Source organism: Peromyscus maniculatus, chromosome 4 (genome assembly GCF_049852395.1).
Source record: "Peromyscus maniculatus bairdii isolate BWxNUB_F1_BW_parent chromosome 4, HU_Pman_BW_mat_3.1, whole genome shotgun sequence".
NCBI lineage: Eukaryota > Metazoa > Chordata > Mammalia > Rodentia > Cricetidae > Peromyscus > Peromyscus maniculatus.
The window spans coordinates 102437392-102463137 of NC_134855.1; the positions used below are offsets into that span (position 1 = coordinate 102437392).

The 25746-nt window shown below is 44.1% G+C and overlaps 1 protein-coding gene across 32 annotated transcripts in view; it reads left to right on the forward strand.

Moving 5' to 3' along the window:
- The window catches only part of Sema6d (semaphorin 6D), a 569376-nt gene extending 545438 nt beyond the window's left edge, over positions 1 to 23938 (forward strand). For 7 of the 32 annotated variants that reach the window (XM_076570515.1, XM_042276119.2, XM_076570516.1 and 4 more), the window contains 18 exons: positions 9768 to 9930; positions 10333 to 10444; positions 10986 to 11046; positions 11163 to 11225; positions 11331 to 11432; positions 11667 to 11757; positions 12184 to 12303; positions 12971 to 13059; positions 13783 to 14000; positions 14110 to 14241; positions 14569 to 14724; positions 14808 to 14981; positions 15721 to 15861; positions 15957 to 16034; positions 16395 to 16495; positions 16853 to 16909; positions 18367 to 18534; positions 20240 to 23938. In XM_076570515.1, the coding sequence (XP_076426630.1) occupies positions 9822 to 9930; positions 10333 to 10444; positions 10986 to 11046; positions 11163 to 11225; positions 11331 to 11432; positions 11667 to 11757; positions 12184 to 12303; positions 12971 to 13059; positions 13783 to 14000; positions 14110 to 14241; positions 14569 to 14724; positions 14808 to 14981; positions 15721 to 15861; positions 15957 to 16034; positions 16395 to 16495; positions 16853 to 16909; positions 18367 to 18534; positions 20240 to 21528 (3261 nt within the window). In that variant the 5' untranslated portion in view covers positions 9768 to 9821 and the 3' untranslated portion in view covers positions 21529 to 23938. Of the gene's footprint in view, positions 1 to 5949; positions 5969 to 9767; positions 9931 to 10332; positions 10445 to 10985; positions 11047 to 11162; positions 11226 to 11330; positions 11433 to 11666; positions 11758 to 12183; positions 12304 to 12970; positions 13060 to 13782; positions 14001 to 14109; positions 14242 to 14568; positions 14725 to 14807; positions 14982 to 15720; positions 15862 to 15956; positions 16035 to 16394; positions 16496 to 16852; positions 16910 to 18366; positions 18535 to 20239 lie in introns of those variants that run through there. The other 25 variants (XM_076570523.1, XM_042276129.2, XM_076570525.1 and 22 more) reach the window with 11 other exon arrangements.
- The last annotated feature ends 1808 nt before the right edge of the window (positions 23939 to 25746 follow it).

The window sequence follows — 25746 nt, forward strand, 5'->3', positions numbered from 1 at the left end:
TCAGGTTGCTCATCAAAGAAGCCTGGCTGGGAAAGGGGTTGGGAAGAGGGAGATGCTACAAACAGCCTCCGAGTCCGGGAGAGCTTGTTTACGATCAGCCCTGCTTGGGATGTTTTTATGATGAGGGAGAGGAGCCCAGTGGGAGGTTGAGGTTGCACCAGGTTAATATTGATCCAAGACGGGAGCTGAAAGGGAATTCAGAGCCTTACCTCTGACCCTCAGAAGAAGATCATGGATCCTCCAAGAAATAAAGGTTCATGTGCTATCATTTTGATATAACACATGAAGGAACTTAGGCTGGTGGAGTGGAACAACTTGTGTATGACAGACAACAATTTGTAGACCCAGGTCTCCAGTGACCCGGACTCTGTTTGTGCTTGATGTCACTGACAGTGGGAGGAAACTTCCTTCCTGACATCTTCCTCATGGTACTGGGCAGGCATATCCTCCCAGATTCTCCTGCATCCGCAGGGCTACACCGCACGGAAGGTGAATCAGACAGCTGCCTTGTCATTTCCTCAGTATAGCGCAGAGCAAAGTCTTAAGGGGTTAATTACAGCCTGTCAATAGCATGACCGTGCTGGACACCTCTTCCTCCTAACTGTCTACACCACCAGAGGGATAAAGGGTCTCAGAGTCAAGGCCTTTCAGCTGTCTCCTTCTCTAGTCACAAGATAAGAGTATGCATTCATTCCTACCTGGAACCTGTCAAAAAGCCTGTGTGCTGAATAGGCTCACAGGAGAGATGTCTTCAGTGAAAGAGGAGCTCTTCCCCAAGACACCTCAGTAGGCAAAAATCCTTGGGAGCCTGCATGTGAAGAGACTTCTACACTGTAGGACCCAGATGACCCTCCCCCAACACTACTTAAGGGTCTCTCTGGAATCTGCACGCATATACTGGTGGCTCACGGTGCTGCTCTGTCATCATACATAGCAGTGAGCTTACTACTTGCTTGTGAACCAAAACTCACGCCATCCACCATTTTGATTACATACTACTGTAAATTACTGATGAAAGCACTAGGTCCTCCATAGAACACACTGCTCTATAGAATCCAGACAAGTGAATGCGGAATAAACCCCTCTCCCATAACTGACCTTCAGATTCTGTCCCATATCATGTTAGGCTCCAAGAAATAGCAATTAACTTGCTTCTCTTTGCTTTCTTTCAGTTTTCCCTAACCCACTGTTCCTTGTCCGTCCCGTCATGCAAGGCTGTCAGGCAGTAGACCTACACTTTCTGTAACTCTGGGGGCCATCACTCTTATCAACTGCACACTCCAGAGTGGATGGCATTCTTTAGTTCCAAATCCTCCCCCTCCCCTTTAATCCACAGCATTCTCAGTGAAGTCAATGCTCCTTGAAAGTGGAGCTCCAGATACCTGTCCTCTTGCGGTCTGCTACCTTCTGTGGCTGTTTAATAGTTTGATATGAATCTAAATTAAATCGGAGTCCAAAAAGCCCCCATTGCTAAGAGTCTGCAGGGCTGTGGCAATTCAGGACTCTTGATTAGTCCCTTCGTTTACTCCTTTATCCACAGTTCCTTGGAACTTGCCTCCAGCATTGATAACCTAGCCAGACATCCCTCCAGGACAGGGGAAGCTTTTGGGGGGCTCTAAAATCTTGCAATTGAGGAAACCAAGAACAGAAATCAAGAACCTGAATCCAAGTTGGTCATGGTGGTGTGTATGTATAATCCCAGCACTCAGCAAGCACAGGCAGGAGGGATGATGGAAGTTCCTAGCATAGGCTACATAGTGGGTTCGAGGCCAGCCTGGGATACATAGCAAGACTCTCTCTAAAGAAGAAAAAAAATGAGGAGGAAAAGGTGAATGGGATAAAGAGGAAGGGAGAAGGTCCCAACAGAAGATAAGTAGGAGAATTCTCCTTGTTGGTGCCAGTGGCTTATACCATAGTCCAGTGCCCAACACCATTCCAAGGTGGCAGAAACCCCAGTTAGGAGAGATAGAGACTTCTTAACATGCAGCTGAAGAGGAGAGGACTCAGGATGAGAACAGTCCAGAAGGCCACATTTAAAGCACTGAGGTTTCAATAGGAAGTTTTTGGAGAGCTGTGCAGTCACATGCCAAGGTGTACATCCTGGAAAGGTAATTCTTGATGCAGCTAGAAAATGAATGGAAGAGCCAGGCATGGTGGCACATGCCTGTAATCCTAGGGCTGCAGAGGAGGAAGCAGGGGGACCCTCCAGTTTGAAACCAACTTGGTGAGACTTTGTCTGAAGAGGAAAAAAATTAAAAAGGAGACAAAGAGAGGGTGGATACATGTCAGAAGAATGCGACAGAAGACAGCGCACAGAGAGGTAGGGTTTTCATGTGCCGTCGGAGCCAAATGGGGTGGTTCAAGTCTCAAGTCACAGCATGAGGGGGCCGCGCAAGAAGAATTGGAGAGTCCAAGGCCAGTCTGGACTTGAACTTCCAGAACAACCTGGGTTAGAGTGTTAGACCTTGTCTTGGTTGGAGTGGGGACTTCTGTAACAGACAGATGTGACTAAAGGACCTTGGGCTGAGTGTGAGCCAGGGCTGTAAATGTCTGTTGTTTCAGTGTCTTCCCAGAGAGGCCTCATTTAGAAAGAGTAGGAGCTCAGGATGTGGACAGCTGAGGAGTAGCTGTGGAAATGATGACAGTGAGAATCAACAACGTGAAGCTCTGTGAAGGGAAGGGAAGAAGAGGAGGCCAGGGCAGGACCTCTGTGAAGGGAAGGGAAGAAGAGGAGGCCGGTGCAGGACCTGCAGTATGGGACTTTCTGTTCTTTTAATGAGATGAGGGTTGAGACACCTATGAACACCTAACCGTATTCAGTCAGTTATAGATGAAAAGTCACATTAATGAGAGACAGGGAGAGTGAGGGTGTGGGAGACTATGGTCTTCCTGTTTAGGAAAAGACTATAGGTGAAGGGTCTGAGGAGAAAACTCAGGGAATGAACTGCTTACTGCACAGACTTGAGTTAGGATCCCGAGCACCTGTGTAAAAGCTGGGCACGACAACATACATCTCTAGCCCCGTGGTGCTAAGGTGGCTGGGGGTGGGGTGGGGATGGGGACCGCAGGCTTTATCATCACCAGCAGATGAGCACCGGGTTCAGCAAGAGACCCTGGAGAACAAGGAAAACACATAATACTAGCCTCTGGCCTCATGCAGATTGGCATGCTCCCCTCATATATACATGCCCAGATGAACACATGTGCGCGCGTGCGCGTGTACACACACACACACACACACACACACACACACACCATGTGAAAGAAAAGACTTTCAGAAGCTGGTTAAAGAACACAGGGAAGAGTCAGTGTATCTTGGTATGAGGCAAGGTACTGAAGATGTGTCCTTGTCAGGCTTGGTTATTTTGCTGGAGGTGGAAAGGTGGGTCATGTGGGCTGTCAGTTGTTACTAGAGAGCATGCCGCCTGCTTGAGGCAGATCAGAAAGTTTGAATTTGTTAGAGAATAGTCAAGTTTTGAAAACAAACTAGGATCTCCTTGGGGTCTCAAACTGCCATCTGTAGTTGGTGGTCAAGAAATCTGTTCATTGTGCCTGAATCAAAGCAAACGTTCTATGCTGTAGGGTAGATATGGAGATTAATGGCTATTTTGTCCAGGATAAGGCCCTTGCAAGAAGGTTCTTGCAGGCAGGGGAGTCTGGAGCATCTATAGACATATTCAAGAAATGCATGACCTTTAATTAGAGTGTCTGAGAGGAATGCTGAGATTGGAGACGAAAGAGCAGTTAGTGTGCTAAAGGTTCCCATAAGAAGAATGAGCAGCGAGAATGAAATCGGGAGCAAGCAGGCTGGGAAGGCAGAGGATTAGGATCCCACTGAACCAAGCTTGACTTTTGACTTTAATAGTTTCTGAGGAGGAATCACAGGGTGGACCATGAGGGAGGGAGCCACTAAAATCTTTGGAAAGCTCTAGAAACTAAGGTGTTATCAGACAAAATGGAAGAAAGGAGGTGAACCTTGGTAAGCAAGCCAAGACTCAAGGGCCAGAACAGTCATTAGGAAGCCAGAAGAAAGCAGTGTAGCTTCTAGATCCTGGGTGGGAAGACTCCCAGGTGCTGAAGTGCACCTCACTGAGCCATGGCGGCTATGGTACACAGGAAGGGAATGTACTGGAAACCAGTGGGGAAGGCCTGGGTGGTTGTTGCTTTCTTTCTGTCTTGGATGTCAAGGGGTTTTCAGAGACCAGAGACTAGGTGCTAGCATCTTTATCTGAGAGTTCTAGATTTCAGATCTGACCACCATACTAGAAATGTAAAAAGGGATCGCTTTGACTCCTGGGTAAACTATTGTGCCTAGCAGTTTGGATCTGCTAACAGCAAATTTCTTAAGATTTTGTTTGTATAAAACATTTTTTGTGTTTTTTAAAAAAGAAAAAAAAAACTACCCTCACTACTCACAGAATTCTGTGCTGGGAATTTATTTTCTTTCAACAGTTTTAAAAATCTCATTCTATGGTCTGCTGCCTTCCATCATTTCTGTTGATAAGTCCTCTGTCACGACCATTCTTGTTCTTTTGAAGGTAATACATCTTTTTTAGCTTTTAATGGTCTTTTAAAGTTTTCTTTGTTTTCAGTATCTACAGTATAATATGTCTAAGTATGATTTTTCTTTCTATTTAGAAGTACTTAGAGTTCTTATTAATGGGTAACTTATAATCTTTTGTCAGTTTTGGAAAAAATGCTGACATTACTTTGTTAAATATTCTTCCTGTTATTTTTCTCTCTAAATAAACATAATGTGGTTTGTGGGGTTTTTTGGTTTTGTCTTTACTTTTCTGATTTGTTTTTTCCAGTGTTTTCGCTCTCCATGTTTCTGCCTGTTAGCTTTTTAAACTTACTTTCCACTTCACTAATATTCTCTTTAGTGACAAACAATCCTTTACTGACCACAGTTATTAAGAAGTTTTAGGTGCATATGGATTTTACTGTAAGATTTCCACTTAATTCTGCCTTATGGATTCTGGTTCTTTGGTGAAATTCTCTTTGTCATCTTTATCCTTTAGATAAAATCTGGGCAGTTTTGATTTGTTTGTTTGTTTGTTTGTTTGTTTGTTTTTGAGACAGGCTCTCACATGTTTCTCTGGCTAGCTTGTAACTCTCTAAGTAGACCAGGCTAACCTCAGATCATAGAGATCCACCTGTCTCTGTCTCTCAAGCGCTGGGATTAAAGAGGTGCACCACCACACCCACATACACCATTGTTTTTTGGACAATAACTTGATAACTCTAATGTATAGTTTATCTGTAGACCTAGTTTTGTTATTTTTGTCTCCACAAAGGATTGGAATGTCCAGTAATGGGTGTTTGATACTGAACACTGTGTAAGAGAAGTTATCTCTGGGTGGCTGGGTGGTGTTACTTTTCTCAGGAGTGATATTATCTATTGTGTGACAAAATTTTTCCTGGGGAGATGAAATATATTTATTTCTCTTCTCACCCCACATGGGGAACCCCCAATAGACCAAAGTATGGTTACCGCCAAAGTCCAAAGTGAACCAATGAATTTTATTGTGCTTACCTCCAGGTGGGTAGGGGGTTGGTTACTTACAGGAACATAAATGACTCAGGCAGCTGCATCAGCAGAGCCCACTTCAGCATGGATAACAGCCTCTGAAAGCCAGGAACCCGGAGCACACCTCACAGCCTGCAGGCAGCTTAGCTGGTTGGAGAGGGTCTTTCCCAGGTAGCTGGGTTGATCAAAATCTATTCCAGGCAGCCATTCCTGTCAGAGCGCCTCCTGGGCCACTTCCCACCTCTGTCTTCCTTGCAGCTTGTGCTCTGTGTCCTCTGGCAGGGAGCGGGCTAGTGAATCTGGCCAGTTTCAGGGACTTCTGGAAGCTATTTTGTTGTTATTGTTCACCCCTCTGCTGAAGGAGTTCCCCTGCGGGGTGGAATGGTTTCATCTCAGAGGAGACTAGCACAGGATCACCTTCTCTTTTCTTGAAAACAGGTAGGAGGGAAGAACTCTACAGCCGTCAGTCTGGAGGTTAGGTTGCTGAAGGCTGGGTGGGATGGATTGAAGTGTTGGTCTCCTGTTTCTCTCCTTTCTTATGATGCCGCTTTTCCGGGCTATAAATGATGGCTTTTTGATAGTTACTGATTGCAATCTTTGATATATATTACCCTTCAGACTGCCAAAAATACTGTTTTTCTTTCTAGTTGTGTTCTCATTTGTATGGACCTTAAAAATTAGCTATCCCGTAGGGTAAAATGAGGTATGACTGTGGAGCTCAGTCCTGGAACCTATCTCCTCGTGTGGATACTGCCGCTCACTGGGTGTCCCGGCAGCTTGGAGCTCCCTTTAAGAGCTTGCTTTGTTTTTTGACAAAATATGCTCATCCTTGTGTCACTGCTCTTGGACTAGACAGAGTAGCCCCTCCGAGGATGCTCTCGAGATAAGCTTACTCTGGGGAAGTGGTCCCTCCTCCTCAGTGGAGGCGTCTGCATTTGTGGACTTGACCTTGTCCTGCAGGGAAAACCCCATCACTGTGGTGATGGCAACACAGGAAGTTTTGTAAGTGGTTCTACCTGACGGGAGCAGGGGGGTTTCCTTCACATCCCTGTTGCCTAATGAGATGAAACCGCAAATCATAATATTTACTAAAAAGCTACTAGAACTTTGCTGTCAGTCAGGTAGTGGTAGGTGTCTTCTGTGGATCATTTCATCTAATCCCCAGAAGGGTCAATGAGATGGTAAAAAAAAATTATATTTGATAAACTGAGTCAAATCCAGACACACGGAGTAAATGTCACAGGCAAATTTTAGCTTTTTCTAGCCGCCAGTCTACATCTTTTCCAGCATTTTGTCTGACTCTCAACTTGCCTGCATCACCTAACTAGTGTCCTGATTTGAGACCTAGAATCCCAGACATGGGGCAGCACATCTCTCATTCCAGCACTTAGGAGGCTGAGCTGTGAAGCTATCCAGCCTGGACAACCTAGTGAGCTCAAAGCCAGCCTAGGATACATAGTGACACCTTGTCTCAAAAACCTTAATAACTTGGAGGATTTCTATGCAGATCATTCCTCTGTTTGGTACATTTCTCGAATGGACTTCCAGATTCTTTCACACACACACACACACACACACACACACACACACACACACACACACGCACGCACGCACAGCCACCCCCCACTGCCACAGCCCTTCTTTGCTATATGTATAACAACAAATACTTCCTTGTATAGCATCTACAGTAAAATTGTTTTTTTTTTTTTTAATCTTTCTTTGTGGGCAGAAAGCCATTGATGGTGGACTTGAGTTTTGAAGGATTAGGTTGACTATGGGCAGGGTTTGGGAAGAAGGGCTCTGTGTGTCAGATGAGGTACTAAAGGATGTGACAGCTCAGCCATAGCTAGGGGCTAGCTATGAGTCAGCACGACCTGGCCTAAGCTCTTGTGGATGGGGGCCTCTTCCGGGCTGGGAAACACAGATGCTGTGCCTGGCTGACGTGAGGCATGGAAGAGAGCCTCACAGAACTCTCTGTTTCTGTACACGTATTTCCACATCTCTTTAGGAGCAGTGAGTGTCTGAGATCCTTTTTCATGATTCTGGGCAGAAAGAGCCAAGTGACTTTCCATCCGGAAGATGCAGTTTGGGACTGGAGCCACAGCCAAACTTGGTGCTCAGAGCATCATTAGTCTTTTTAGACTGCTGGAATTGTCTGGAGTCTTGACAAACAGAAAGCATTAGGAACAAGCCAGGCCAGGCTGCTTCAGAAGATGTGGCAAAGGGAATAAGGTTATGTTGTTACAACTGAAAACACGTGAGACAGAAATACGAGGACAGTTACTACCGTCATGGGTTTGGGTTGGTAAAATTCTCAAGAGAAGCTTTCTTCATAGGTAGGTATCAGCTGCAAAATTTATTCTAAACATAGTCTTTTATGCTAAGTAGCCTTTTATTTGTAAGAGAAATTGGACGAATTATCATCAGTTTTTAGTATGGGTTTTCACCAGACCTTGTTCAGACTCTTGAGGTGAAGCTGGCCGTACACAGTGCGAACTATGCTCAGACTCTACTGTCCAATAGGCATTTATTCCTTTTTATGATGAAGAGAAGAGATGCTGTTTCCATATTTTATAGATAAGCAGACCAATTCTCCTGGAGATTGAGGGCCCATTCTCCGGGGTCAGTTAGCCAGCAATGATAGGGTTCCATCCAGTCACAGGCTTGAGTACAGAATGATGTCATCATTTCCATTTGCCCTTATATTTTGTGAAGCACTTTTATTTATTAACTCACTGCTGGATGCATTGTCTATTAACAGATTTTATCGAAACACTCTCTCCATATAAAACTAGGCCTGTTTTTAAAATTAGTTTTACTCATTTGTATTTGGCTTACACTTTTATTCAAATTATAGTGTGTGCTGTACATATTCACATTTTTTTAATTACTGAATTGTTGTATACTTCAGAATTTGAGATAGCTACTTATAATTTGTCCCATGGTTCTTAGGTATACAGAGGGAGGCCATTTTTGGTCACTGAAAGTGACAGCTTTGGTTGGGAAAAGATGGCATTCCTGAAAAGTAACACCCTTGGAATCTCACAGAGGTCCCTTTCCCATTGGCCCAGAAAACCCACTTCATTTCATCAATGAGTTGCTAACATTTACAGATCTCTTAACTCTGTTCTGTTTTCATGGTTTTATTGGGGTATTGATCAACAATAACTGTACATATTTAATGTGTGATTTAATATCTGTGAAACATAACTTCAATAAAAATGATGAATATAGCCATTCCTCCCAAAAGTCTCTTTGTAATGCCATCTGTTTGAAGGAAAAAATGCCCATTTATTTCCTCAGTCTAGTTTGGAGTGGAGAGTCTGGTCAGAGACTCAGATGACTGCTCTGGACTCCAGCCTTGCCCTGGAGGCACCATGAAAGTCAGAGCGAATTTGGTTTTTTGTCAGCCTTTAGTTTTCCCATCTAACAAAGGGAGGGTGTTAGGACTAAGGCCCCCTACAGTTCAGATCCCAGTGAAAGGAAGAGAACAGTGTACTTAGGACAGTGGTTTGTGTCTGAATGGTTTTATGTTAGAACATCCATGTCCCTAGAGACTGGGTACCAGCTGGCCTACTCTGTCACTTCCTGCTTTACCGATTAGTTTTCACGAAATCGTCTTTATTTCTTTTCAGTCCCTTTCACCCTAATGCAAGGTCACTGATCCCTTTTTGCAAGTTGGTCTTCAAAACACCTGTTTGAGAATGTAGGACTGTGGCTCGGCAATGCTCGATGCTGGGCAGCACTTATGCAAAAAGCCGGTGGCTGAGGGCAAGGTCATCAGCTCTGGCTTTTCAAGGCAGTTTGGGCCTTTCGTGGGAGGAGGAGACATGTTGTATCTATGTGTGTCAGGACTGGGGGAAGGGATACAGATTGGAGTTTAATTAAAATTCTGATTCCTACTTTGCCCACTTCCTTGCCAAGTCAGCAGCCAACACTTCTGTTTGTGGTTCTGGTGATTTTGCTGCAGTGACACAGAGTTGCCTCCAAAATGCTGGCAAATGAACCCGAAGCATCAATATGCTCACCAGGTGCTTCAGCGGGACCTGGCTTGGTGCTGCCTTCTGTCTGTTCTTGGAGATACCTGTCTGCCTCTGCCAGGTGTCTTGGTTGATAGGGAGCTATGGAAAGAGGTGGGCAAAAAAAAAAAAAAAAAAAAAAAAATAGGATCGCCTATGAATGAGAAGGTAATTTCACCACAGCGTAAAGGTTTTCCCATAATGCTTTTGTCTTCCAGGTAGCTAGGTGGGACTTCTGAGGAGGGGTCGCTCAGATTTCTTCTTGGCCAACCATGAGGTTCTTTCTGCTTTGCTTCCACGTGCTGTTCCTTCTGGTCTCCAGGTTACGGGCAGTCAGCTTCCCGGAAGACGACGAGCCCCTTAACACTGTTGATTATCACTGTAAGTCACCCGAAGCCCTGTCATCCTTTCCAGAGGAAGCCTCGTGTTTGCCTCGTTCTATGTAGATTCATTTTCAGCGCCAGAGACAGATTTTAATATGTCTGTACAATGTTTTGCCCATTAAATCATCTGCATTCTTTTCCTCGGCTGCGCAGAGACTGAGCCAGTTCTGTCGGGCGCTGCCCTGCAGCAGCCCATACGTAGAAATTATGTATTTTCAGTAAAAAAGAAAAGGACCATTTGCTGACATTCTCCATCTTTTACTAATTTATATTCAAGACCTTAAGAGAGGAATTTAGTTAAAACCCTTCCTACAAGTACTATATACAGCTAATCAATGCTGGCTATTGATTCTTCAGCTCTGTAATCCTGACTGATGGTTTAGCCCATTTTTACTTGCAGATTCAAGGCAATATCCGGTTTTTAGAGGACGCCCTTCAGGCAACGAATCGCAGCATAGGCTGGACTTTCAGCTGATGCTGAAAATTCGAGACACACTTTATATTGCTGGCAGGTAATTTTCCTTTCGCTGGTTTATTAGATTAAAATTCTTTTCTCTTGTGGTGCTTGCATTAATGTGTCTAGTTCATGAAAAACTAATATGTGATTGTGATCAAGAATTGCAAGCAGCCAAAAATACTCTCCATGAAGAGCATGCTGGGTACCAGTTACAGAGTACAGAACTACAGACCTCTGTGACACATCCAGAAATCACACATCATTCTTTCATCTTAAAGGAACAGGAGAGAAAAAAAAAGCATTCTTCATTCTTTTCTAACTTAGAATTATTCAAGCAGATATCAGAAACATGCCCATGCTAGTGCCCAGTCAGTTTGCGCCAAGCCTGGAGGGAAGTGCCTCCTTTGCTCCTTGACTTCAGTGATTCATAGAAGCATGTCACTAATGCAAAAGTACTCCTTGTTAACTCTGTGCAAGTCACGGAAAAGCCTGGTGATCTTCAAAGAACAAGAAGGGCAGATCTGTAAAGATGAAATAAGAGAGAGCTTAGCGTTTATGCATTCACGTGATATGACTTACTGCCTTGTTTCCAACAGAGATCAAGTCTATACAGTGAACTTAAATGAAATCCCCAAAACAGAGGTCATACCAAGCAAGGTGAGCCATCAGCTACAGAGGGCAAATGTGTTCACACTCCCTCTGAGCTTCAGTAATGCCCCCGCCAAAAGTGCATCCTTTTAAAACTGAACTTTGATTTTACTTGATTCATCCAGAAGCTGACGTGGAGGTCCAGGCAACAGGATCGAGAAAACTGTGCTATGAAAGGCAAGCATAAAGTGAGTACAGTGGATGGGTGCCTGCTCCATTCCCTCTTTGTGGACTTGCCACCATAATGTCAGCATAGGAGATGTCTGATCGTCATGTCATTATTTTTCCTTTAGGACGAGTGCCACAACTTCATCAAAGTATTTGTTCCAAGAAACGATGAGATGGTTTTTGTTTGTGGTACCAATGCTTTCAACCCCATGTGTAGATACTATAGGGTAAGTATGTTTTATATGATGAATATTTTTCCCCTTCAACTATATATTCCTTCACCGGTTTGCTATTAGAGATGAATCTTCTCTGCTATAACCCAGTGATTTATCTCTAATGTTATAAGAGAATACAAAAGAGAATCCCTCAAATAAAATTTCAATATAAATAAAGCAATATTGCCTTCAAGTAAGTACATTGAACAGATGTGACACTAGCTATTTTTTTTTTCTCTCTTGCAGTTGAATACCTTAGAGTATGATGGGGAAGAAATTAGCGGCCTGGCACGATGCCCATTTGATGCCAGACAAACCAATGTTGCCCTCTTTGCTGGTAAGAAGCTGTGGTGTATTGAATATCAATGATTAATGACATTGAAGGTACAAAAGAATTTAAAGGGAGAGAAAAGATCATGCTTTGACATAAGCATTTCAAAGGCTAAAGCCAATGAACAAATTGTTAGGAAGAATACGTGAAAAAAAAAAATGAGGATCTCAGTGACTGGGCCAAATATTCTCACACATGGCTCTGCCATTAACTAAGCCACTGACCCTGAATACGTTGCTTAATTTTTGGTGCTGAGATCCCTCATCTGTAAAATTAGGTAATGTCATACGACAGCCAGTCAGAGGTCGAGGGTGAGCACAGGTGTAGTTTACTGCATAGATAATGGCGACAGGTGGAACCTGCAGAAGGTAGCCGTGCTAACATACCGCAGGTAATTATGGTTATTTTACCAAATTATAACTTTGGTTTCAGATGGGAAACTGTATTCTGCTACAGTGGCCGACTTCCTGGCTAGTGATGCTGTCATTTATAGAAGCATGGGTGACGGATCTGCCCTTAGAACAATAAAATATGATTCCAAATGGATCAAAGGTACCTATGAGGAGCAACGCCGTGGGGTTATTGGGGACGGAGAGAAGACTTAAGTGGAGCAGCAGCCAAGTGCGGAGCATGACTTTGAATTGTTCGTCTAGAATAAGCACGTGTGTTTTGCTTATGAACGGGGCATTGACAGGGAATAATCAGACAAGCAGCCATATCAGGGAGTAAGTGTATCCAGGTAGTTATGCCAAGTGGCCAAAGCAAGACCAGACAACTAAAGAGAGACTTTGTCTTTACGGATCAATTTGTGTAACACCAAATGCACACACTACTACCCCCCCATGCTCGTCCACCCATCTTGGAACGTTAATAATAAGAACTGATGAGTTAATATTTATAGAGACCTTTTGTTCTTTAGATTCTGAAAATCAGGTTTTTTTTTTTAATCTCAATATGAGGTTTTCTTCTCTAGTTAAATAGGTTAATGAATAAATCTGTTGAAACATGGACCTTTGCTGTAGACCCGTTCCCTGTAGGCCTTTTTTCACAGTCCATTAGCTGACTTTAAAGACATAAGCTCCCTGAAGCTTGAACACACCCATGTTGGGACTCCTTGAAATCATTGCTCCAAGGGTAGCTATGCAACCTACCTGGCAGCTGGGGTCTTACACTAATTGAATTATCCTTTAAGAATGGTTTGTTTTCAATTTTCTTTCAGAACCACACTTTCTTCATGCCATTGAATATGGAAACTATGTCTATTTCTTCTTCAGAGAAATCGCTGTGGAACATAATAACTTAGGCAAGGCAAGTACATATGCTGGATGTGCACTCTGGACACAACCAGCACGGAATCCCACCCACTTGGGTAGAGTGATGGGCGCCCTCCTGTCTTGTTTCAGAGCACTCGCTTCAGTGCCTATGAGGCCAAGTCAGGGCACCGGGTGGCTGAGGGTACAGCTGACGGTTGGGAAACACCTCACGATGCCCAGAGTGGGAACAGCTGCCTCCTTGGGCTTTCAAAAGCTTTCATATTTTTATTTCTATCACCATAGAAAGTGGAGGCTTCTTTTTTACTCTCTAGAAAGCCATCGATGATCTCATCGTTTCCAATGTCAAAGGCAGAATGGAGAACAGGAACCTCTCCTGTTCACTTTAGAGTGTTGCTGTGAAAATTCCTGTATTCCTTTAAGTATTGCAACTTCTTCTGTGATCATGTTTAAGGATTGCACATTTTATTAATAATACGAGAAGCAACAGAAAAAGTTAGAGGCAGAAGTACAGGCGTGGTTTTCATTCAGCCAGGAAGATAGATAGATGGCTCATGTCTCGGGGAGCCTGTTTGGCAATGTGGGAAAAACTCTGCATTGCATTCTCACTGCGGAAGCACAGTGAGGGGCAGCTTGTTTTGAGCCAGACATCTATTTTGTTTGTTTTCCTTTTTGTCCCTCCCTTAAGCAGCAGCATTTTGCTGTGTTCCTCTTCCGGGCTCATAACCTCGTCCATCCCTCGCCTTTTGTCTCCCGGCAGGCTGTGTATTCCCGCGTGGCTCGCATTTGTAAAAACGACATGGGTGGCTCCCAGCGGGTTCTGGAGAAGCACTGGACTTCCTTCCTGAAGGCCAGGCTTAACTGCTCTGTCCCCGGAGATTCCTTTTTCTACTTTGATGTTCTGCAGTCCATCACAGACATAATCCAAATCAACGGCGTCCCCACCGTGATTGGGGTCTTCACCACGCAGCTTAACAGGTGGGGACAGGAGGAACCCTGGTCCTCCCAGGGGTGCTTTGTGCTCCTCCTTGGGACCGGGCACAGCCCCCAGCGTGAGTCTCTTCCTCACCGTTTTCTCATCTTTCAGCATTCCTGGTTCTGCAGTCTGTGCCTTTAGCATGGACGACATTGAGAAGGTGTTCAAAGGGCGATTCAAAGAGCAGAAAACCCCAGACTCTGTTTGGACGGCAGTTCCCGAAGACAAAGTACCAAAACCAAGGTAAAGAAGAGTCGAAAGGTTTTTGTATTCAACAACAACAAAAAAAAAAAAAAAACCATTGTGAACATTGGCACCATCTCTCCATCCGTTCTCCCTCCCCAGCAGAGTGTCTCTCGGAGGCAGCCCCCACAAAGCCAATAAATGGTGTCCTGTTACCCCCTGTGCATGTGGATGTGAAGGGCCCGTGGAATTCTGGGAAATGATACTGCTCCTCTGGCTTTTCTGTCACTTCTTCCTCTCTTGGCCTCTTTTCTACAGAATATGTGCTTACTCCTTAAATTCGGTTATGTGAGCGAGACTGACTGAAGATCGCTATTTTCATTTCAGGCCTGGCTGCTGTGCCAAGCACGGCCTTGCAGAAGCTTACAAAACCTCCATCGACTTCCCAGACGAGACCCTGTCTTTCATCAAATCCCATCCCCTGATGGACTCTGCTGTTCCCCCCATTGCTGATGAGCCCTGGTTCACAAAGACCCGGGTCAGGTGAGACTCCAGGCAGTCTGCTTCCACCTCCCGGTTCTCCCGCCACTGGCCTCCTGGGCTGACTTGCCTCTCTCCTCTGCCAGGTACAGGTTGACGGCCATCGAAGTGGACCGTTCGGCGGGGCCCTACCAAAACTACACCGTCATCTTTGTCGGCTCTGAAGCCGGCGTGGTGCTGAAAGTGTTGGCAAAGACCAGCCCTTTCTCTTTGAATGACAGTGTATTGCTTGAGGAGATTGAAGCTTACAACCAAGCCAAGTGAGTACGTTTGAGGAGAAACCTCTTCAGCTTTGCTCAGAAGTGTCTGGTGTGTATCTCATCTGGCCATCTCCTTTCAGACTTCTGAACTAGTGGCGCTTTGTAGCGGTTCTGTTTGGGTTTTATGTCTTCCTGTATTATTTACCACCACCCCCAGATGCCTTTTAGGCTTGTTTGTTTTCGTAAGCCCACTGGGGCAAGGAGGGTGAACAGCTGATGAGTTTAAAAATACGTCAGCCCTTCTTTCTCACCTGTGAAAAATGAGAACATCTTAGCACCATCTTACCTTGCAGATCTATTTTGGGATGCTGCATGTGGCACAGTTGGTAGTGAGCATGTGCACAGAGAGTTTAGCATTTTGTTCTAACCAGGGAACTGAGATTGTCCGGACAATTAAAACACATAAGAAATCAGTGACGGAAGTAGAGCCCGGGACACAGGCACCCAGAGGCCTCCAGCATGGGAGGATTTCAACACTTTAGAATAGCATCCTTCTCGTTTGTTAGCGTCCTACACACTCTCCACAGCTGCAATTCCATTCAACCAGGACAGCAATTTTAAAGACCCTTTATCCAGCTTGATTTGTAACCAGTTAGACAAAAGCAGAGAGCTGTATCCCGTGATGATTATTTCTCAAATTAGGCCCTTGGCTTGCTGCTTGGCTGCCAGATCATACCTCTGGTGTGGGTGGTGCCGGTTTGACTTCAGTGTGTGCCTTCATAATGTCCCCACAAAATAGGTGCAACGCTGAGAGCGAGGAGGACAGAAAGGTCGTCTCGTTACAGCTGGACAAAGATCACCATGCTTTGTACGTGGCCTTCTCTAGCTGCGTCGTCCGCATCCCCCTCAGTCGCTGTGAGCGCTACGGATCCTGTAAAAAGTAAGCCTGTGTTCCTTTCCCCACTCCCGCTCTTGCGATGGCATACCCCGTGATGATAACAAAATCCACATCACAGTTTGTTTGGTCTCCGACAGGTCTTGCATCGCATCGCGTGACCCGTACTGCGGTTGGTTAAGCCAGGGCGTTTGTGAGAGAGTGACCCTAGGGATGCTGTAAGTACACTGGACCACCTAACTGTCTTCTCTCAGAGTAGCAACAACACCTGAAAGAAAAAAAATTGAATTTCCAGATGCACTGCCTTTCGTTTCCTTCATTTCTTTTTCCAGTATGGGGAAAGATTTAAAAAAAAGAAAATCTAAAACTTTGAAAGGGAAACAAGATTTAGGCACAGCAACCCTTAGGACAACAGATTCTGGAGAGAGACTGTTTCGTTCTCCCAGACGTCCTAGATGAACTAACATTCGGTCCCTTTGGCAAGTGTGTTGAGTCGTCAGCGTATGCTCTCTGCTTCCTGTCACTAACCAGTCTGTGTTCTCGGCTCTGTCCTGGTTGTCCCTTGGGTCCCTATGAAGGCTGTTAACCGAAGACTTGTTTGCTTCCCATAACCACAGCGCTGGAGGATTTGAGCAAGACACAGAGTACGGCAACACGGCCCACCTAGGGGACTGCCACGGTAAGACAGACACCTCCCTCCCCTCCGGCTGCTGCCCTTGACTGTTTGCATGCCCACATGATTTGACAACCAGTCTTGATAACGACTTGGGACACATACCACCTAGCATTTAACTTAAACTTCGCAAAAGCTGAGCTGTTTGGTCATGGGGGTCCGTTAGAAAAGATTCTGAATTTTTCTTTTCCTCCACCATTGGAACTTTTGTAAAAAAACAGTCTAACGAGAGAGGGAGTCTAACCAGTAGACTTTTAATTTGTAGTCTTTTCTTTTGACTTTTTCCTATTACTTGGAATTCATAAACTTTTTGCTTTCTTTCAGTTACTTTCCACTGATTACTTGTTCCTTTAATCCCTTTAGAAAGTTTGCCTACTTCAACTACACCAGATTACAAAATATTTGGCGGTCCAACATCTGGTTAGTTTTTTTTAATTTTTTTGAATTAACAGTCTTTTCTTTCCTTCAGTTCGGCATTTTCAGCCCCTCTCCCCCTCCTCCTTTTGCGCAGTTTGGCAGCCCCTTCATTTTTCTGCTTTGACTCATAACCCTCTGAAGGTCCTGAAAGATGTTTTCTTACTCAACCCTCCACCCGTGTGTAGCATGTTAATGATTCATCATTGACCGAGGCACATCCGTAAGAACAGTCCAGTGGGTTGACATATACCGCATTTCAACTGCACGCCGGCCGCCCAGCTTCCTTCTCTCTCAGCCCTTGGCATCGTGAATGCTCCTTCTGGCCATCTGTACTCCATGGATGACAGAATCGCATAATTTCCCCCTTTCCCCCCCCACCTTTCATAAGACCAAGGAATGAACAATACACATTTTTTTTAAAAAATGTGTATTTCTAAGTTTTAAAGATCTTTTTTGAATGTTTTGTGGTGATCCCAGGAATCTCTGAATGTTGTGTTCTCAGTGGTGTGAAAGTAGCTTCAGTTGAATGAAGCTGGAATTGGGTGTACAAAGATGTACAGTGGGGTCTCCATGCACATCTCTCTGTGTTTGTTTAGAAGCCTCTCCCTGTAACTGTTGGATCAGTCTATACCATGTCTAAAAGCATATGCTTATATATTCATGGGAATCTACTAGGTTAACGCTGGTAATAGATTCAGAAAGGTTCAGTTGCTCTTCAGTCTATGCTGCTTCTAGGGTTCACATCAGTTTCATCCCTGGGGGAGAAAAGGATGGCTGATCTCATGTATCCCAGCATCCTTATTCAGTGTGTAAATGCCGTTGCTTGTGCATGAGTTACTGCTAACTCTTTGGAAGAAACTCCCCAGGCATTTCAGAGAACACAGCAAGGTTTGTGCTACATTGTGGATGGAGGCTCTCAGTGCAGTGAGAAATCTACAAATGGACAGGAGGCCCTGGAGAAGCAGAATGGCCTCTTAGGCAGAACTGGTTTATCAGGTCCAAAATCAACTGTTTACTTGGACTTGACCAGGTATTTTCTCAATGTAATTCCATTATAGCTTCGCCAGTGAAGAGAAGGGTATAAAGACCTCCCCCCACAACCATTCACAAAAGTTCTCTGTACAATACATAGTACAAATAAATTAAATGACCCCCAAGAGCTAGAGGGAAGCAGAGGCAGCCTGAGTTGGGAATTACGTTACATTTCCATGAGAAGGGTTCAGTAGGAATGTTTGAGGATCTTTACTGTTAAAATCTGCATACTGTGTCTTCATTGTCAACTTCTAGTTTTCACACTTCTCTTACAAGGAAAGGATTTGGTCTAGTCCCCTCAGGTGTGCTTTTACAAAATTCCAGGACAGGATTTCTCAGAACATTTACTTGACTTTAAAATGCAACAAAGCAATCAGAAAGCTCTTCTGACGCTAGCCATGTTAATGGACATCTGTTTGCCACCACAGACATGGAGGTCTCTTCATCTTCTGTTGCCACTGTGGCAAGTAGCCCAGAAATTACATCTAAAGTGGTTGATACCTGGAGACCTAAACTGACGAGCTCCCGGAAATTTGTAGTTCAAGATGACCCATACACTTCTGATTTTACTGATACTTTATCAGGTATCCCAAAGGGTAAGGCCTGGCCAGGCACCTCATCTCCAACTGCGTGGAAACCTGACTCCTGGCATGGTTCTCAGAGGGGAAACTCAGTAGACCTAACTGCAGGTGCCTTCCTCTAGCACCTGTGGCCACAGTGACTTTGCTGTTCTGTGGTTAAGTCTGAGTTCATTCCTGCCCAGGACATCGCTCCTGAAACAGCCACTCAGACAGTCTAATCTGCACTGGTTTCTGCCTGGAGACACTGAGAGCCTGCTGTATATCAGAGAACTTTGAGGGTCACCCTCGAAATATCAAAAAGAAAAACAAAAACAAAAAATCCTCACAGATGACAAATATCCTGTTACCAAAGTTCTATTGAGGAGACTCTCTCCGCCTCTTAGCTTTGACTGCAAATGTAATGTGGAAAGGATATGTGGGGTGACGAGTCACTCAGATGCCACAAGCAGTAAAGCGTGACATAGTGCTTGTCCGTAATGACTGCTTTCAGCACATGATAGATGGAGTTTAAAAGCTACCTGATCAATTTGCTTATTAGATCTAATTCTTCAGGAAAAACCAAAAAGTCTGTCCCTTTGTGTATACGCTGTGGTCTCAGGTTTCCAATCAGTTCTTACAGCATTGCCTTGTCATTTATGATTTACTTCTTTTGATTTTTGTTTCCTGTATTTTCATTGCAAACAATTTTATAATCATTATTTCTGTTTTGATTTCTTCAGTAATACCATTTCTTTGTTCTTTTCTTTCCTGGTCTTTCACAGTGCCATTACATTCCATAACTTTGACAGCTGATCAAAACCAACTAACAGTCAGCCTTACTACTGTCCTAATGCCGGAGAACCCTCCCAGTCGCTCTGACTCAGTCACTCTGGGATAGCTGCATGTGTAACATATAACGGACTTGAATGCCTCTCAATCTAACGTTTCCTTAATCGCTTCTTAGATGTCTGTGGTTGCATTAAAATTTCCAATAATTATAAACTAACTCATTCTTCACTCCCTAGGTCTAATTTAAGTATTCCTCAAATACCTCCAGATAATTTAATGGTATTCTTAAACTAATATATAGATTATTTTCTTACACTGTCCCGTTTTCTTACATAGTAGATACTTCATGAATATTTCATCCCAGGATGAAATTTCGAAACAGAATGTGAAGACAAATGCACAAGTGTAGATTTGTACTTAACACTGACCAAGTAGCTGCTTTTTAGTTTGTGACCAGTTACGCTTTTGTTCTAGTTAACACAGCTGTATTAGCATAGCTATTTTAGCGTGATGTGTGTGTTTGCTAATTCAGACACTTCCTTAACTCCAGCTGCAACTCTTTAACCCTTATTTAGGAATTAGGTGACAATCCTAAGGTAAATGTTTTCTGAAATATTCTAACTCTGCTCTTTAGATAGAAACTTTTAAAATTCCTAACAACTGCTTAAAAGAGATTGGGGGAAAGGAAGGAGAAACATATGCTAACAGAAGATTAGAGTTATGTTGACTTTTGCAGCAAGCATGTATGTTTCTGGAGATTGTATTGTGATTTCGGGGTGGGGGGGAGGGACGGGAATACATGTGAAATTTTGCGATCTGCTTGATCCTATAAGCTAGGCATATGGAGCCTTTGAAGGTAGTATTGGTTCAGTGTAAGCTCTTTTGTATTTAATGTTTGGGTTTTTTTTTTTTTTTAAGCACCTCCTTCAAAGTCTTCACATGTCTGTTGCAGGTGTACGGTGGGAAGTCCAATCTGGAGACTCCAACCAGATGGTCCATATGAATGTCCTCATCACTTGTGTGTTCGCGGCTTTCGTCTTGGGCGCATTCATTGCAGGCGTGGCTGTATACTGCTACCGCGACATGTTTGTTCGCAAGAACAGAAAGATCCATAAAGATGCGGAATCAGCCCAGTCATGCACAGACTCCAGCGGAAGCTTTGCCAAGCTGAATGGTCTCTTTGACAGTCCCGTCAAGGAATACCAACAGAACATTGATTCTCCTAAACTCTATAGCAACCTGCTGACCAGTCGGAAGGAGCTGCCACCCAACACGGATACAAAATCCATGGTCATGGACCACCGAGGCCAGCCTCCAGAGCTGGCTGCTCTCCCCACTCCAGAGTCCACACCTGTACTCCACCAGAAGACCCTGCAGGCCATGAAGAGCCACTCTGACAAGGCCCACGGCCATGGTGCTTCAAGGAAAGAACACCCCCAGTTTTTTCCTTCTAGTCCTCCACCCCATTCCCCATTAAGTCACGGGCACATCCCCAGTGCCATTGTTCTTCCAAACGCCACCCACGACTACAATACGTCATTTTCAAACTCTAATGCTCATAAAGCTGAAAAGAAACTTCAGAACATTGACCATCCTCTTACAAAGTCGTCCAGTAAGAGGGAGCACCGGCGTTCTGTGGATTCCAGAAACACCCTTAACGATCTCCTGAAGCATCTAAATGACCCAAACAGTAACCCCAAAGCCATCATGGGAGAAATCCATATGGCCCATCAAACCCTCATGCTGGACCCAGTAGGACCTATGTCTGAGGTCCCACCCAAGGTCCCTAACCGGGAGGCATCTCTGTACTCCCCTCCCTCAACACTCCCCAGAAATAGCCCAACCAAGAGAGTAGATGTCCCCACCACTCCTGGGGTCCCAATGACATCTCTGGAAAGACAAAGGGGTTATCATAAAAATTCCTCCCAGAGGCACTCTATATCAGCCGTGCCTAAAAACTTAAACTCACCAAATGGTGTTTTGTTATCCAGACAGCCGAGTATGAACCGTGGAGGATATATGCCCACTCCCACCGGGGCGAAGGTGGACTTTATTCAGGGGACACCTGTGAGTGTCCATCTGCAGCCTTCCCTCTCCAGACAGAGCAGCTACACCAGTAATGGCACCCTCCCCAGGACGGGACTAAAGAGGACACCATCCTTAAAACCTGATGTGCCGCCAAAGCCTTCCTTTGTCCCTCAGACCACGTCTGTCAGGCCACTGAACAAATACACTTACTAGGCCTCCAACGTGCTGTGCTATTCCCGTGTGGCTTTATCCTGTCCCGGTTGTTGAGAGGTCGCTGTGAGGGTACCTTAAGACAAGATACCTGCTTGTATTTGAAGAGAAACAAGTAGCCAAAGAAACTCTGTAACTTTGGTAACACCAGAACTTGCCACATGTAGCTACTGCAGCAAGGCTTCTGTGTACTTGCCTGAGACAAAGGGAGGTACTGGTCATTCCATTTCTCTTGTTCGGAGCCGAAGGGGCTTTGCAGCCTGCCAGGGCTCCCTTCACCAGTATAAAGAGCTGATAGAGTACTCAGAAGACTGAACAAATACTTGAAAATGGGTTCAATTCAGACTGCCATTCTGTGTGGTCTTCCCATTAAATGTGAACATTTTAATATTGTATGCATTCACCTTGCCTCTTGCACAAATGTCAAAATGAAAAGATGGGAATGTCTCAAAACAAAATGAGCTTGTAGATTACCAAGCAGTTTGCTAAAAAAAAAAAAAATTGAATCTTTGACCCAAACTGTAGCATTTTTTTTTCATGTGTGGCACTGTTTTTTTTTTTTTATTTGATGCCACCAACAAAATTGTGTCAGAGTATGTGTGTGTGTGTGTGTGTGTGTGTGTGTGTGTAGTGAGATAGTTCTGTACCCATTAGGATTTATTTAGGTGCCCATTGCATCTTTTTGTACTATGGAGTTGTTTACACTGAGCATGATTGAAGACAACTAGCTTCCTCCCACACCAGTCCATTGTGTTCAGCTCCGAGAAAGGAAGTCGAGGCTCCTTATGACTGTCAAATGATTAACTTAACCTATGTGGTACCCAATGTCAGAACATTTAAGAGTTCTAAATAATTTTGTGCTGCTATTCATCAAAACTTCTATTCCAGCCTTGCCAGCTTAAGAAGTTAGAGATATTAAGAGGTATCCTTGATGTATCTACCAGTATTCAGTAGTAACATTTACCTGTCCACTGTGAATTAAAGCCTGAGGCACGCTACTTAACCCCGGACACACTCCTAAGTGTTTATTTTGATTGTGTTATTTTATTTTCCGTATAGCAAAAGTTTTCTTCTGTTAACTCTTCCCTCCCCCAAGACAAAAAGAGAGAACCCAAACAGAGGACAAAAGAAAGAGACAGAACAGGAATGACAGGCAGTTGGCTGGCCAGGGAGGGTCTGAAAAGCCACTGGTGGTGCCATCCTGGCCTCTGTGTTGTGTTCTGAGGATTTTCTCCTAAGTCATGCAGGCAATGACAGTCAGCTGTAAATACCACATGTGAGTTTACCTGGATCTGTGCATTTTGTGCCTTATTCACGAGAGTGGTAGAAGTTCTGCACTACATTGAGTGTTTCCGCTATAGCGCATCCTTTCCCAGGCGCCGGTTGCAGATGTTTTTCAGCCAGCACCTGAGGACTTCTTACAAAGTCATGCAGCAACCTAGAGCAATTTCTTGTTGACCCCCCCCCACCAGAATCAGAAGCAGCGTCCGCCCCCTTGTCATGATAAACATTCCAGCCCTGCTCTTCTGATAATGTGAAGGCAGATGAGGGTTCCCAGGGAACGTGGCACCTGAGGAAACCATGTCTAAAGTCATTTCTACGTAGCTTGGCAGGGCCCACTGACGGCTGACGATGTGCAGCCTACTGACGACTTTGGTTAACTCACTGCACATGGCCCAGTCATTTACCCAACCTAATCTAGAAATTACCGCAGCTGAGAAAGGCTCCTGACCCAGCCAGGTAAACTCAACCAATATCTTGGGACAGTGACGATGGAATGCATTACTTGTGGGGAGGGATGGGTGCAGAACACCAGATCATTTTTATACAGAATGTAGAATACTGATGGAGTTGGTCTTTTCCTTCAAGAACATTCTTTTCTAGAGAAAAATGATTCCCTGTGATTTCTTGGGAGCTCAAAAGCTGAAACACCTGTCCTCAAACTACTTCAGCTTTGCAACTAAAATATTACAGTTTAATCAATTAAACCAACCAACAATAAGCACTACGCAGTCTGCCACCAACAACGTGTTTGCATTTACCTTACCGATATTAATCCCAGCGTGGTAACTCTGTGTGACCCTGATAACATTTTGTAACATTGTGCTGCCTTAGAGTGTACTGTGAGTTCTATCAGTATTTATGTTGAAATTTCTAACATGGATTCTAGTCTCTATTCTGTTAATTTAATTTTAAATGCTTTATCCATTTGTGCAAAGGTAAACACAGATTGTATCTTTTTTAATGGTACGGCATAAAAAATAACCCTAAAGTGAAGTGGCTCTATACTGTTTTATAGAGTACTTTAACATGTATAGATATCTTGTAAACTTGTATTGTGGATGTGTAAATAATATGTACTTTGGGTTTTTAACACCGCATGTAAAGTCAAAATAAAATATCCAAGTCATTACATCCTGCCTTTTGACATTTAGAGGTTTATACTGCATCGTTTTTTTTTTTTTTTATGTTAGTCATGCTGTATTTATTTCAAAAATCTAGTAACTTCTTATCAGAAATATCTGTTACCTGGTCACATTCTGTTCCTGTTTTCTCCTTGGAAGACTCGTTAAAGGCTAGAGTCTGAAATTAGATGAGTGGTTCAGAAAAATCACAGGACTGATGGTCCTGCATCCACAGCCCAATGCTGGTCTTGTGCCCTGATCCAGCTTCAAGAGTATTTTAGAATTTATACCCTGTGGGCTAGATGGGTAGAGTGCTTGGTGTACAACCGTGAGGACCAGGGATTGAACCCCCAGCACTTTGAGCTTGGCACAGCAGCACTTCATAAGACCAGTGCTCCTAACAGATGAGAGACAGAGACAGGAGAGCCCTCTAAACAGGCTGGCTAGTCTAGTGTAAGCTGAGGTGAACAAGAGACCCTGTTCCAGGCATGGTGGAAGATAGACCACTTATACCCATGGTTGTCCTCTGATCTCCACACATGCACCATGGCATGCATGCATCTACACACAAATATGTACACATACATACATATACATACATACATACATACATACATACATACATACATACATACATACAACACACAGAGAAATATCACACAAAGAATTCATGATTTGTATTATCACATGAAAATGTAAACATACATTTTGTTCAGAATTATAACTGGCGAACTGTTCTTATGCTTGGGTGCCTGGAAGTCCTCCACACATTGTATAATAGGAGATTAATTCCCCAAATATTAAAGTCCCTTAGCATATGACTAGCTGGGAGTAGCTGATACTGGCCCTATGGATGGGCACAAAGCCATCTCTGATGCAGTGAGGTTGTGCCCACCCTCAGCAGCTTCTTCCAGCCAAAACCTATCTGCAGCTTTTCTGAGGCCTTTGTCAGAAGACCTCAGTAGCATCTTAGAGCAGCAGACACTGCCATTTCTCATCTAGGGTCTCATCCCTTTCATGGTATCCTTTAACCAGGGGTTAGAGGCATCTGGATCCAAGCATCAGTTCAGTGGTCTGAGCCCCCTTTCACTCTCTTTATAACATGTAGCAGCAGTCCAGAGAGATGAGGAATTGTGGAAATCGTGGCTAAGGCTGTAGCTCAGTTAGTCAAATGCTTTTAGTATGCAGGTGGTTTCGTTTCCATTCCCAGCAATGCATAAACCGAGTGTGGCTACATGCTGGCAACTTTGGTTCTTGGGAGGTCTAACCAGAATGATCAGGGTTTAAGACAATCCTTAAGGTCAAGACTAGCCTAGGCCAAATGAGACTGTCTCCAGGAACAAAAAGCAAACAAACAAACAAACAAAAACACATTTTTTGAAGAGGGGGTTGGTTTTGTTTATTCTTTTTCAGGAATTCTTTTAAAATAAATTGTTGAAAAGCATATTTATTCATTTTTTGTAGGTAGTTCTGCAGCTGCACATGGCATTCTGAAAGCCCCTGTCCAGCACTGAGAGTGAGTCAGGAAGGCATTGTGTTCCCCAGGAAGGACCAGCATGAGTCAGTTTGTAGCTGCATTTGGGCAGATTGATGGAAAGACATGAGAGAAATGTGTCATTGGCCTAATCCTAGCACTCCATCCCTCTGACGGCGCGTTCCTACGATACTGCTACTTATGTTATGGACAGCAGTTTTTCTGGGTCCATTGGGGTTTTCTTTCTTTCAGAAAGTGCATCCTTTTTCTCCTCTTTTCATAGGTATGCCTAGCTGTTTCCATCATGGGCATCCTTGGTGGTTTAACACAGCCTATGGAATG